At 44.7% G+C, this 14,407-nt stretch overlaps 1 protein-coding gene across 1 annotated transcript; it reads right to left on the minus strand.

Annotated features, from left to right (window-relative positions):
• Positions 1-3,281: 3,281 nt before the first annotated feature.
• On the minus strand, positions 3,282-13,970 carry LOC144096737 (uncharacterized). Its single transcript, XM_077629582.1, has 6 exons — positions 13,805-13,970; positions 11,341-11,454; positions 6,960-11,252; positions 6,269-6,326; positions 5,249-5,414; positions 3,282-3,403 (listed from the first exon to the last, which is right to left on the minus strand). Exons 3-6 carry the CDS (start codon positions 8,124-8,126, stop codon positions 3,310-3,312), a joined length of 1,485 nt encoding a protein of 494 aa, XP_077485708.1. The 5' UTR covers positions 8,127-11,252; positions 11,341-11,454; positions 13,805-13,970; the 3' UTR covers positions 3,282-3,309.
• Positions 13,971-14,407: the final 437 nt, after the last annotated feature.

Consider the following 14,407-nt stretch of genomic DNA (forward strand, 5'->3'; position numbering starts at 1 on the left):
GTATACAGTAATGTCTAGAAGAAATCTATTTTCAGATGTTCTGTAGACAATGAGGCAAAAAGAGTTGTTATATGGCTGCTAATACTCCGTCAAAAAAGATCTAGAAAACTACTTCGTAAGAACTCGTTAAGAACATATTGCCGCGAATCTTTGCAGTGTTTGTTCCTTCTTCAAATCTACCGGCAGACACTTTGTTTGCGACACAAGACGCGACTAGATTTATCTCGGTTGATCGCATCCAAGCAGAGCTCATTCTACGTTGTTCCGGAATGTTCTAGTAACTTTTCACGCCTTATCTCGAAAGTTCGCTATCAGCTTTAAATCGAGCACGGCCGACAGCGGCGGGGATTCTGTTCGACGACCGCCGAGCACGCTTGTTGCTACGCCGCCGCCGAGTGATACAGTCCATTGTGGGCGCAAGCCAGCCCCATAAAGTTTTCTTTTAAAATAACTTTTGTCCGTATTCATTCCTCCTTACTGCCGTCACCACAATGTGACATCTGGTGGAGGTGCTGGGTAGCCTTCCATGTTCCGAACGCCCCCTTCAAGTCGTGACATCAGCCCTCTGCGCTTCGCACCTGAGCAGCAGCTCAGCGAGCCAGCCGACGTCTCCAGGGAGAGGAGCTTGAGTTCGGAATTCTGCCGTACCGCACCAGACAGCGAAAGGACGCCGCTACAAGCGTCACTACTTCGCCAAAGATGTCGACCCCGGTCATACTGCAGCAGCCGCGTGTGCCGCCAACTTTCAATGGATCCCTAGGCGAAGACCCCGAAGAATGGTTGGACCAATATGAGCGCGTGGCATCATTCAGCAATTGGGATGATACGGCGAAACTCCGGCGCGTTTTTTTCGCACTGAAGGACTCAGGACGCACCTGGTACGAAAACCACACGAGTCTTCCATGACTACATGGGTGCTTTTCAAGAAGGAACTCTTGAAGGTATTCACCAGTGTCGTGAGGAAAGAAAGAGCTCGACGACTCCTCGAGTCCAAGATCCAGCTTCCGAATGAGCTCGTCCGTGGTTATGTGCAAGAAATGAAGCGCCTCTTTCGCCGCGCCGACCCCGGCATGACCGAGGAAAATAGAGTTTGATCAGTTTTTAATGCGTGGCGTAAAGGAGCAACTCTTTGGCAGCCTCGTCCGCCAGCCGCCAAAAACAGTCGACGAATTCATGCAAGAAGCCAGCATGATCGAAAAGACCACCGACGTCCGGGCGCGGCAGTACAACCGCCCTTCATCTGCCTGTGCAATGTGTCCGGACACGACGACCGCCACCAGCGACAACTTGTGGGAAGTGATCCGCGAAATCGTCCGCGAGGAGCTACGCCGATTACTGCCATCCTCCCCATAGCCGCAAGCAGCGACTCTTATGGATGTGGCACGGGAAGAAGTGCAACAGGCACTTGGCACCCCGACGGCCACAGAACCCCAGGCCATGACCTACGCTGCTGCAGTACGCACTCCTCAGCCCGAACGCCGCCTCCCTGCCCTCGCCCGCCCAGCCAATGAGCGACGCTCAAGCCCAAGGAAATGCGACGCCTGGAGGACTCCCGACAACCTGCCGTTGTGCTTCTATTGCAGTAAGGCCGGCCATATTCCTCGTCACTGCCCGTATCGACGTATCGGTCTTCGAGGATTTGCCCTTGACGCCCCACGACCACGCTTCGGCCAACGTCCGCAGGAAATCAACGAGTACCTGCGCCGAGAGGAGTACTCGCCGAACCGCCTTTCGTGCTAGCCATCGCCGTCAACCTCGCGCTTTGCGTCGCCACGCTGTAGCTACGCATCCGCGGTACGAGGAACGTCCCCCAGCCCCCGTAAGGGAAACTAAATACTGCAACATCTGGAGGTGATGTTTCTCACGAGAGAAACGCCGAAGATCCTCCACCGACCACGCCCCATGAAGACGCTGCACCCACTACGCCGCATGAAGACGCTACAATCGCTGCACCGACGCAGCACAAAATGACAACCCCGACCACGATACGAAATGCCTTCAAAATGACGCCGCCACACAGAAAAGCTTCGACGACACGCCCCACTCGAGATTCGCATTTGCGACGAAGCCATGACCCGACGCCGAGGCCGAATAGCAATGCAACTGCCAGGACATCCGACTTAGAAGTTACTATCGACGGCCGTAAAGTTACCGCTCTTGTCGACACAGGAGCCGATTTCTCGGTGATGAATGGAACATTTGTTGCGCAGCTGAGGAAAGTCATGACCGCTTGGGACGGCCCAAAAATTCGCTCCGCAGGGGGCCACCTCATTACGCCATCAGGGCGATGCACAACGCGAGTTACTGTCAAAGGACATACCTATCCTGCATCCATCCACTGTAAAAAAAAATCCGTCAAAATGACGGGAAATACCTTGGCAGCTCTATTTCCAAGCATTTGACCGTTAAAATGACGGCACCCAGTCATTTTAAAATGACGGTGTTTTTTCATCATTTTGATGTTTTTCTTGTCAATCTGAAATACAACCGAACCGTCAATTTGATGACATTTGACCGTCAAAGTGACGACAGAACGTCATTTCTAAATGACAGTTTTTCCATCATTTTGATGTCTTTCTTGTCAATATGAAATACAACCGAACCGTCAATTTGATGACATTTGACCATCAAAGTGACGACAGAACGTCATTTCTAAATGACAGTTTTTCCATCATTTTGATGTCTTTCTTGTCAATCTGAAATACAACCGAACCGTCAATTTGATGACATTTGACCATCAAAGTGACAGCAGAACATCATTTCTAAATGACAGTTCTTCTATCATTTTGACGTTCTTCTTGTCAATGTGAAATACAGCCAAACTGTCAATTTGATAGCATTTGACCGTAGCAGTTACAGCAAGCTGTCATTTCTAAATGACAATGTTTTTTCCTGACTTCGATGACTTTTTTGATCGATTTGAAAATATAGCCAAACTGTAATTATACCACTGATTAATCATCTGCAATGGCAAGCTGTCAATTTTAAAACTGTTTTTATGACTTGAAGACTTTTTGCAAATTTGAAATTATCTATAACTGTCAGTACAGTATTTGGCCATCAAGATAATAGCAGAGGCTGTAATTTCAAAACGACTATGCTTTTAACCATTCCAAAATTTGGCTTGCCAACATGAAATGCAACTGTGTTGTCAGTATGATGGCCCAACACGACAAGTCTCAACATAATTCTGTGTCAAGATATAGTGTGGTGAACCTGACCACATGACAGTCACTTGCAGTGGGCAGTACCTCATAAACCATGCAACAAAAACAAATTTACATTTCTACTTGCATATTTATTTATAAATTAAAGTGCCTTCAGCAGGCCCAGCAGCTTTGGTGCTATTCCGCAGGCCCTGCCTTTGCCGCGCCCTTTTGTTGGGTTGATCTGCCCAAGGTACCTGGAAACAAAACGAGGATAGAATTAATCCATGCTCCATAAACTGTGCCAATCACATACTCTGTCTACAAAGGTGAAATGCCATGAATGTGTGAACTGCACTACCTTCTGCAACACACAGTATTTCGAAATGAAAAGACGAGATTAAAATCAGGTAGCAAAAATGTGAGCACACTAGTAGTGCGCTTAAATAGCTACATATACATGCACTAACAATAGATGTACTTAAATGTAACCATTATTATAACTCGTAAAAACAGCCCACAATTGCACGTACACACCGTATAGTATTTCTAGTAACAATAGGTGCTCATCATGTACAGGGACCATGCACAGAGTCTAGAAACCATAACTATGCAAGAGCATTTTGTTGCATTTCAGTGTTTTCTGCTGTCAGCCACATACATAGCTCAGTATTGATGTAACACCCTGATGTCCAGGTATAGGCTGCAATTGCACATGTGGCAGCCTTGCATACATTTACAAACCTCATTATCATGCCTCATCATCTTACCATTTGCACAATGCTCATTCTAATTTCTGTGCCCTTGGCCACAAATAAGCGGAATTTCACACCTGAAATCTTCTGAGCAATCAACAAACCTGGCATGATGATGAATGTCTTAATTTTTTTTCTTTTACACTGCAACTTTGACACAAAGGGTGGCCAACTTCTCAGGTGCCGACATAGCAGACTTTACGATGGCTCTTTCACCTGTCCATTTCAAGTACTGAGCAATTCTGGACAAATATGGGATCACAACATAATTTTTTTTTGAAAGGGGCTAATAACCCTGCCAGCTCCTAAAAGATCACTAGGTGAAAGGGGAAAGTGCCATGTAATGGTTGTGACAGTACCTGTGAAGCTGTCCTGCCTATGTGTCACGTCTCCCGTTTCAATGCAAAATGAAAAAACTGATATTCATCATTGCAAAAGGTTTGTTGGGTGCCCAGAAGGTGAGGTAGAGAGCTCTACTTTCTCGGGGCTGATTGTTCACAGGCTAGAGCGAGCACTGCATCAATGGTAACAAGGGAACCTGAGGCCTGTAAAAGTGCAGACAGGCATCCGGCAACTTAGTGCCACATGTGTGGACGCAACCCATAGTCAGACACACTGTAATGTTGCACTAGGACATTAGCCAGTGGACACGATACATAGTAGAGCGACTTAAAAGAACTGCATTTTCACTTAATCCTCGCTCCTATTTTTCCTGACGTCGGTACTTATAAAAGTGCTGCACACATTACATTTAGCAATAATTGACAGTAGCGCCTGTCCTATCTGGTTCTTCGTCCTAGCCCCTTTCTTGCAGTAGCCAACCAAAAAAATAAGCATAACATCGAAAAGTGTTATCTAGATGCACTCACAGGACACGTGACCAAGTATAGGCAATGCAAACTGCCAGGCTGGTGCATTCATCACATGACAATGATCAAATCCGCAGTTCTGCAACTGTCAGAATACCAGAACTGGGTGCAATTTAAAATCAAGTCCGACCTTCATCTTGCAATTGCCAATGTGCAAGGCGTTAGCATGTACTGCTGGCAAGCAGCACTATGTCAATAATCTTGCCATTCTACTTTCTAAAGCCGCCTGTGACTGGCAAATCACCATACAGCTGTGCCAAAAAAGCAACACGGTGCTGCGCCAGAGAACGAAGAAATGCACGAGAGGAATGTATGTAACGACATCAGAATTTCAGGGGAACAGGGCAGAACTGAACACTTGCAGGCACTGGCTAAGGAGGGAGAGTGCCTTTCCTCAGAAAAAAGAACCCTGCTGCTCACACTATTGCCTTGGATTCCGATTGCTTATCAAACGCATCATCCACATTCACTCATTTACCTTTGTAAAAACTCCATGGTGAGGGGGCAGTCGGTAGGGTACGCGACGTTGAATACGAAGTAGGCACCAAGGAGGAGGCCCATGGACTTCTCCAGACTTCTCGTAGAAATGAATTCTACAGAATCCACTGCGACAATGATTTTCTCTATATCCCCCATGCTGGATCCTGCAAGGAAAAAAAATTAGTCACAAGCAAACGCTACCCACTAAAGGGGTGATCCAATAATTCGAGTAACTCTATGGCCTTCGATGCGTACACTGAGAGAAGCCGAATTCAAATGTACTCGTAAAAAGCCATACTGGGTCTTGTTGCTAGGCCTTTTCGTACCCTGGCAGTAGACAGACACATGCAACATGCCCTCCCTTATCAGTGCTTTACACACCACTAATTATATCTGTTGAAGACGCTTGCTTCATGTAAACATACTACATAGAACTTGTTTATGAAAAAAGATTTACAAATAGTGCACGACAAAAAAGAATTAACTTTGTCGACAGAATACTTCGTTTTTTTTTTATAATAATGGGGAATAGTGATGTGGTAACAAAACTTGGGCAAGCACCGAGGCAACTTTTCAAAGCCAGAGTGGCCCTCCATTTTGTACCTAGCCTGCCATGACATTGATGAGAAAAGCCAAGCTCAGCTTCGTTCATGCTTTCTAGCAAAACGTCATGCTTTTGGCGAGTCAAAAGGCCGCACATTAGTCTCGATGAACTCTGGCATATCACCTTATAGTGCGGAGATTGCCCCAACCTTCCCCACTTATCAACAGTACTGCTACTGAGTTTCAAATTTTTTGTACACTCTAATAAGAATGGAAAACTACTTGCCAAACTTGCACATACATAAGATGAAGCAGCAATTAAGCCTTTCATCCAGGACTAGCCTCATTCCTAAGTTTTGAATATGTCCTACTAAGTAGAGTGAAGTTACACAAAATCAGGTTACATCGTAGAATAATAAAATACACTGTACAAGCCATGTTTTGAGCCAAAGTTCTATAAATGACAAATACACACCAATCACAGCAAGGTGCGGTGTTGCTGGCAGTCCTTCCAGCCCCCCTTCAGCTGCATGCTGGGAATTCACAAGCCACATGTTATTAGACTCCAGAGAAAACATCAGTGATCAGATACATGCATCTCAATAATAAATCATAACCATACTTCCAACGATCCTGCTGTCATCAAGGCACTTTCTACACCTCGAGTACAGTATCATTTCAGCAGAAATGGATGAAAATGCGGTATAAAATTACAAGACTACAAATTTACTTGATTCAATAATTCCCAGCTAATGGGTACGCCAGTCGAAAGAAATTTTTGGCCCTTGTTTGAGGCTTATAGGCAATAAACTATAAAATGAACAGAATTTATTTGGAAATAACTATTGCTGAAATAATTAGGACCATATCTTAATGCTATACAAGAATGAAACTGCACACTCAGTACACGAACTAAACACTGAAAGCATTCAGCCACTTGTTAGATCTGCAAGACTACCACCAAACATTTCGGTAAGTCAAGCTGAGGAGTACTTCCTGCCATTGCGGCAGCTGCGAGAGCATTTTAAGAAATTTGAAGAAACAGGAAAAACAAAGTAATTGAATCATCTCTCTCTAGGAACACAAATGGCAGTAGAACCTTAGAACCAGCTGCATCTCCTACTGGGATATGCACTGCAAAAATATGAAAAAAAGAAAGAACATGCCGGATGAAAGGAGACTACTTGGCTGTAGTTCTCGCCGAAGAAAGCACAAAGCAATTCCAGGATGTAGAAGTATCTTGGAACCGCCTGTCCATCCTTGTCTACTGCTGACGTCACCTTGTGCAGCAAAGCTCGCATTCCATTCTTGGACAACTTCAGCATGTAGTCAACAATTTTTGGTCCTTTCAATGTCAATTCATGAATGAATATTTCACAGAAAGAAAAACCAACAAGCGTGTCAAGATGCCCAAAGAAGTAGGTTTCTTCAAGCAGATGAGGCCATAGCTCCCGGATGTTTTGCGCAGTGACCTTTCCTTCATTAATCTCTCTGCGCTGCAGAGCATATGTATCTGCCATCAGCCTCGAAACACTCTCACAGGGTTGACTGGTTTGCATTAGCAGACACCTTTTCTCACTGAGAGCTTCCCAAGTTTCTTGGTCGCAATCAGGCTGCCAGGCCACACAGCCATAAGAGTCAGTTGGCCCTTTTGGCATCTTTGCTGCAGGTTGATCAACCTGCTCTGACAAATTGTCAGTTCTCTTTGTATTCCGATTTGGCCGTCTTTTGTTCTCAAGGAATGTGCTCAGCTGCCGGGAAAATGAAGCGGCGCCATCGCCAATGATATCCCCTGCAGACGTCATGTCTGCAAATGACTTGGGATACTCCATAGTCACGAGTCTCGCAATATGTTTCACTGCTGCCATCCCAGGCATTGGATCATGTTTCGCTATTGCTTCCCCAAGCAGCTTCACAAGTCGGCGCCTCATCTGTGGATTTGGCCTCTGTCCCTCTTTACAATCTGCAATCAGCTGATTTGGAAGCTCTGCCCAATTGATTTTAAACTCCTGCAGCCACCTACGAGATGTGCTTGTGGCTGCAACAGTTGATGTCTGGGAGCTGCTGGCTGATTCTGCACACAATGTTAGTACTTGTTCAGCATTTCCGCCACTGCTGCTGGGTGGTCCATCATTGCCATTGGTCTTGAGCCCTCTAAGGAGCTTACGTGCATAGAATAACTTCAAGTGAGGTTTGAGATCATCAATTTCTAAGTAAATGAGGTCCTTTTCATGTTGGTAGCCTTCTGACTTCAAATAATTGACAAGAGTTACAAGTTCTTCTTCAGGGAGTTCTGGAACTATTCTTCGTATCGCTGATGCCACAGATTCCATGCTCTGTTAAAGAAAGGAACATTCAAGTTGTAACTTCATTTATTTAAGGTATGTGCACAAAACAAGATAACAATCATCACCACATTAATCACAGTACTAATACACGGTTGAAGAGGAGGTGTCCAGTACTACTGCAGGGTTTTGCAGAAGCTGGGTGCTGCACAAAAAGCTATTTGCAGATTAAACTGTTTGCTTACATTCCTTGTAAAAAATTGTATTGAAAAAGCACGCACAAAAATCTGTTTTCTTCTTTGTATTGAAACTACAGAATAACTAACGTGTTATGAAATGGGCCAGAAAACACCGAAGGCGCAAGAAATCTCACTGCTCTATGGCACTTCTTAAAAAAAGAAAGGTGTCTTCGACTAACATCGACCAAATCTCCCCCAAGTATATGTAATCCAAAAAACATTCCTTTCACACATAATGAACAAAGTCAACATCATGATTAAGAGTCAGTACATTCCTAGAGGCACAAGCATACACATTCAATGAACTCCTGTGAACAAGCTGCTCATATTTCACACACACCAGATTTTCATTAGTGAAGGTTACCACCTTAAGGCCTCTGCCACCCCATTCTTCGATTGTGCAAGGTGCACCAATGAAAGAAATACTCCGTTCAATGGATACACAACAGCTGATCTTCGCTGCCTTCAAACACGCACCTACACTATACAAGATAACAGAGCCAGCTTCATAAGTAGTACCCTTGTAGGTTAATTGAAGGCTTAGTTCTGCTGACTCTGGTGCTGGGAATTGCGAGCGAAGTGCACGCACTATCCTGGCATCTATGATCTCTGATTGCAATGCAAAGCACTTTTCTTGCACCAAATCGTCAGGGATAACATTTCCTGCCCTACAATATGCTTGAAGCATTTCATGCTTGCTCGCCATTGTAAGTGTAATATTCTTGAAGTTCTGTGAGGCTCGGATAATGCGCTTGAAGTATGAATGCTTACTTTCAAAACGCAATGTTGATAAATGAACCAATGGACCGAAACGATAAATAAGATCGGGGTAATGGCTCAAAAAATGATGTTTGGGTCTCAGAGGCACTGCTGCAAATAGTCTAACTCTTTCAGTGATGTATTCACCAATAAGAACCCTGAGGTACTCAACCTGAGTAATATGAAGCTTGGGAGACATAACTATAATAGTAATAGATTTTAACATCAAGTACAAGCTCCATACCTCATCTTCACAGTCAACTATTTTATCATGGATGAGAATAGGCAGCAGTCTTATCAAGTAATAGATTTCAACTGCTTGCCCACGCACTTTACAGCTGTTGTTATTCAGAAGAGTTGCTGGCCTGCTTTTAGCGTCCCGATGGCTCAGAGATATATTCTTGATTCGCTCATTTAGCTGTGCAACTGTAAACCATTTTTTTTTACAAACAAGGTGCTTCACAATTAGCGACAAATCAAATGGAGCGATCCCTTCTAAAATGTCATGAGCAACACATGGTGGCAGCCCAGACGTCACATGAAAAGACTGCAAGGCATTAAAAGCAGAGTCAAATTTCACGCCTTTTGCCAAGTCATAGTAACCCTGTTCGGCCATGCTCACACAGTTATTATGCTCATCATGTGAGCGTTGCAGCCCCAGTAAATGGGGGTTGTTCAGAAAGTCCTCCTTCGTGACCTCACAGTATCGACAAAACCACCTTGACGTAGAAAAGTTTTCTGTGAAGCCACCAATTCCATGGCTTCCCAAATTGTCACCCAGGATAGCAACCAAGGCACATTTGAAGTGATTACTTCCTACAATAATTCCATTTTCTTCAAGGTCCTTAAGTTCTGCAACAACTGTCTTCATCACAGCATGGTGGCCTAGATTCACAAGTGTCGACTCATAGCAAATCATCACTAACTGAATATTATGCACCTTTGTGGTAAAGTGTGAAGGAAAGTTAGCAACACTGTAATACATCCCAATAACTTTGTGCTTTTTTCTTGCCGATCCAAGAGGATTTGCCACTTCAAATGCATCCTGGTACAAGAGCAGCTGAATAGTGCCACTGTTCTGCAGTAAATAGGCAGATTCTTTACAAAGGGTTCCATCACTGAAGCCAGAAAGATACTGGCTGTCACAAACAGCACCGTTGTTTAATGCTTGTTTCACTGTGTCGTCTGCAAGCATCGCAGCAAGAGACTGCTTAATTGGCACATAATGAATACTTCGTTCATTCTTAAAGGTCATCTCGACTGGCTCTATCATTTTAAATTCTTTTTTATAAAAGTCGTGCCGTGCATATTTACTTCGCAACACACCACCAACTGTATTAAAAGGGGTTTCTTCATTGCTTAATGCAGAGAAAATCTTGCCAGATGCTTCGTCATCTATGTTGTGTTCGTGAAGTATCTGACCAATAACATTGAGCCTGCGGTCTGCGGACAATAAATTCATAGAATGAATTTCAGCACTGATACTCTGCACGACGGATGACGGTACAAGGTGAAATGATTCTAATTTCATTAAAAACAGGGCTGCATTTCTTGTTTGCCAAGACTGCGCAATAGAGTCTGCAGCGTCTGAAGATGCTAGTTCAACAGCGGTGCAGTCATCGACACTGCTAGGTGCAGCAAAATCTTCACATTGTGCCACACTGCGCCTTAGACACAAACTGCTGCCATGACAGCGACTTACATGAGAAGTGAAAGATTTTGGATTTGAAAACACTTTTTTGCAGTTAACAAAACAACATGCTGTGGCAACACCAGAAAAAATGTGTTTTTTAACATGCGTAACAACATCTTTCTTCAAGAGAAACTGGGCATCACAGAATGTATGAGGACAGCTAAATGTTTCTCCTGATGAAGTTGGAGAAGCAACATCTGTAACATGACTACGCGAAACATGTACACGCAGCGCATTAAATGTTCTGAAATGTTTGGAGCAGCCCCTATTTATGCAAGGTATGTTAGTGTTATGAATATTGGAATGAATTTTGTAGTGTCTCTCATATTTGTACAAGTTCAGCACTGGAGTCTGGCAAAAATGACATAAAATCATGATAGCAAACAAAGTTTGCAGGCAATTCAGCTTAGAAGTATGCGCCTAGGAGCCAGCTGCGCTGACGATGTGCCGCAGATGTGCCTTGTGCGCATGTGGAGAGCTCGCCTGCGCATTAAAGATTTCAGTTATTAATCTTAAGTGTCCTCAGAAGAAAGAAGTAGAGGAAAAAGATTCTGCGATATCAAGTGCATACCTTGCTTGATGGAGCTTCAAAACTGAGTTGACATCCGTGACCAAATATTCACCAGAGCTGCCACAAGGTCCACGCTGACCCTTGCTTGAAAATATTCCAGACCTCCTCTGCAAACTAGAGATGATTGGTGCTATTAGTAATCAATCGCAGCCCCTTGACAGTTCCGTAAGGTAACTTGCATGCTACAGGCACAAGCAGATGTTTGCACGTGCCTTTGTTATAAACATTTTATTAATGCATTAGTGCACAATGCAATGAAAAGTATGTTTTCCTGACTGTATCCCACACGACATACACATTAAAGCTTTATATTATTGCTGTGCATACCATATAGAGGATTGGGCCACAAAATAGAATATTTGAAGTTGATTAGTCATCACTGGGCTGGTTGTTAGATTGTCATGCTTCTGAAAACACCATCAGTGTCGCTCAGACCTCTGATAACTTCAAAATGGTAGCCATGGGGTGCTTAGTGGACACAAGTGGCCAAGCTATCTATAAGAGGCAAAATCTTGCACAGCTTAGGGGACGACTTATAGGCGGGCACGAAAATTCGATCATGCGGTTGGCCAGAGTAGTTTTTGACTAGTAATGGGATGCATGCTTTAAATAAAAGCAAGCTGGTTGTCGCATGCAACCACAGGAAATGTAAAGAAAGCACCTGCTAGAGCAGGGTCCCAGTATTGTAAAATTACTGCATTTAAGCCTGCAACACTCCTTGATTCGCAAAAATTCAAACATGCCCTTCCTTAAATGGAATAGTTTTGTGGCCAGTTTGACATTTGACCAATCCCGGAGTGCAGGGGGCTTAAATAGAGTTGTTTTACATCATTGGGAACCAGGACAGAACTTGTTACTGGGGTCGTGCTTATGTAGCCAATAAAGACCCTCCAGATAACAAATTTGCAAACGCATGCCCTTTGATGCTTCGCTAAATGAACCTGCATCATTGTACAACTGTCAGAAAATATCACCTTGTTTGAAAAAATTTTTTATTCCGAAATATTTGTTGACTTCCCTTTTGATAACCCCGCTACAGTGGCAGAATGGCGGTACCTGGTTGAGCCGATTTTTAAAAAGTCTGTTAAATATGAAAGAAGCTTATTGCTATATTAGCAACTACACTCGTTTGATAAAAATAAGCAATACTTTTCGAATGGGCCTCGAATGATCATTGCAGAGCTGTGTTGCGATCACCCCATTTGTAATGAAGCCAAGTTGCAGTTAGCGTACTTACAATGTGTTTTGTCATAAAACCTACTTTGCAAGCGAGCTCGCATCATATAAAATAGGACAGATTAAGGAGGCACCTAATCTTCACTGGTGCACAGCACAGTGGGGCTCTATACACACGCGGTAATTTTGTTTTGGATGAAGTAACTTATAAATGAATGGAGCTAGTAAGGCACATATTTCGTATCGGTAGCTATGTAAAATGCGCGAAATATACAGCATTGTTACGCTCGCGATAAAGGCACTGTTTTTCCCCCTGAAAAATCAATCCATGCTTTCAGCGCGTCAAATCTTACACGACATTCTGTTCGTGCAGTATGCTCGCTTTTTGTGCCAGCGCAATCCGGGGCACTAAGTTCAACCTTCTGTAGACGGTAACGGCTTGGCTGGCACCTACCCATCGTGGAGCACTTTCGATCGCGATCGAGCCGATCCTAAACAGGATCGAGCTGCCCCATCGCCACCGGACACCGACGTTTGGGGCTCGGTGTGCCAGGAAGCGAGGAACAACAAAAAAGAGAGAGCGTAAGAAATAAAACAGAAAAAAGCTGATCAGTGCACGAAAAGTAGTCTGCTTTTTATTGACGAATACTTTTACGAACCTACGACAGTAGTGCCGACAGCATGTATTCAAGGGAGCTGCAGATGGCCAGCATGGTAGTCATAGCACATGTCTTGGCCTGAATTACAACTGAAAATGTAAAAAATGGTTTTTACGACTATTTTTGCTGCCCATTAAGCCCATTCATAAGGTGTTCTGCATTTAAACAGAGGCGCATGGCGCGCTAGAGCTCGACCAACTCGATTTCGATCCTTGGCCCGCGTAGCAGTAATCGTACCCGAAAGTCAGGCTCGATCGCGATTGTATGTGCCCGCATGATAGAGATACTATAAACGACTCTCTTCAATTAACGTGCGCCAATGCTCTTCGTACGCTTCAGTGTTCCTCACAGGAAGTTTTTTTTTTTTTACACGTGGGCGCACGCAGCCCGTGAAAATCGCTGCACGTGGCTGAACCATGAGGCCGCGATTCACCCACGAAGGACCACGCGCGAAAGATCGCGATTGTGTGGTTTCCGCTTTACGTAGAAGCACATCTCTAAACGGCAATCTCGGGCCCACGGCCATCGGTGCGTGTATACATTACGCGTGAGAACAAGCGTGCTCCTCGTAGCTATGTGCCTCACAGAACGCGTACTGCACGAACGAAGCATATAAGCAGAACACTTACCTTTACCCGCTGCAGTTGATTTTCGGCTGCAGCCAACACGTTTCTTGATTGCGTCTTCGCGGCCTTCCAACGCGCCACACACAAAAAGGAAAAATGGCGCAAAAAGCACAACGAACACCCGGGCAGAAGCAGCGCGCGCAAAGAAAAGCGAGAGGGAACCACGACAACCGGACTCCTTCCTTGACAGCGGCCGCGGGGGCCGGAAGCGCGCGTTGAGCGACGTCTCACATGACGTACCCCTACGCGCCAGCCAATAGAGTTTCTCGTTTTTGTGTTGCGCTCTCCGTCTCTTTCTCCTCGCTCGCTCGTTCACGGCGAAAACTCCGTCTTTCCCGTTTGACGCGGGCGGCTCGTCAAAATAGATAAAAAGGTGGCCGTCAAAATGACGGTTTGTTTTTACAGTGTCGTTGTGCTAACGCAATGCTCCCGCGAAGTGATCTTGGGCACAGATTTCCTTAACGAGCATCAGGCGATCATCGACCTGCGATCCAAGCTGATCACGCTTTCGACGGACGAGGCCATCCCTTCGATGAAAACTCTGGAAAATCACGTTGCCCTGAGTGTCCTGGAGGAAGAAGTGAGCGTCCCACACCGTTCAAGCGT

Source organism: Amblyomma americanum, chromosome 7, assembly GCF_052857255.1.
Source record: "Amblyomma americanum isolate KBUSLIRL-KWMA chromosome 7, ASM5285725v1, whole genome shotgun sequence".
NCBI lineage: Eukaryota > Metazoa > Arthropoda > Arachnida > Ixodida > Ixodidae > Amblyomma > Amblyomma americanum.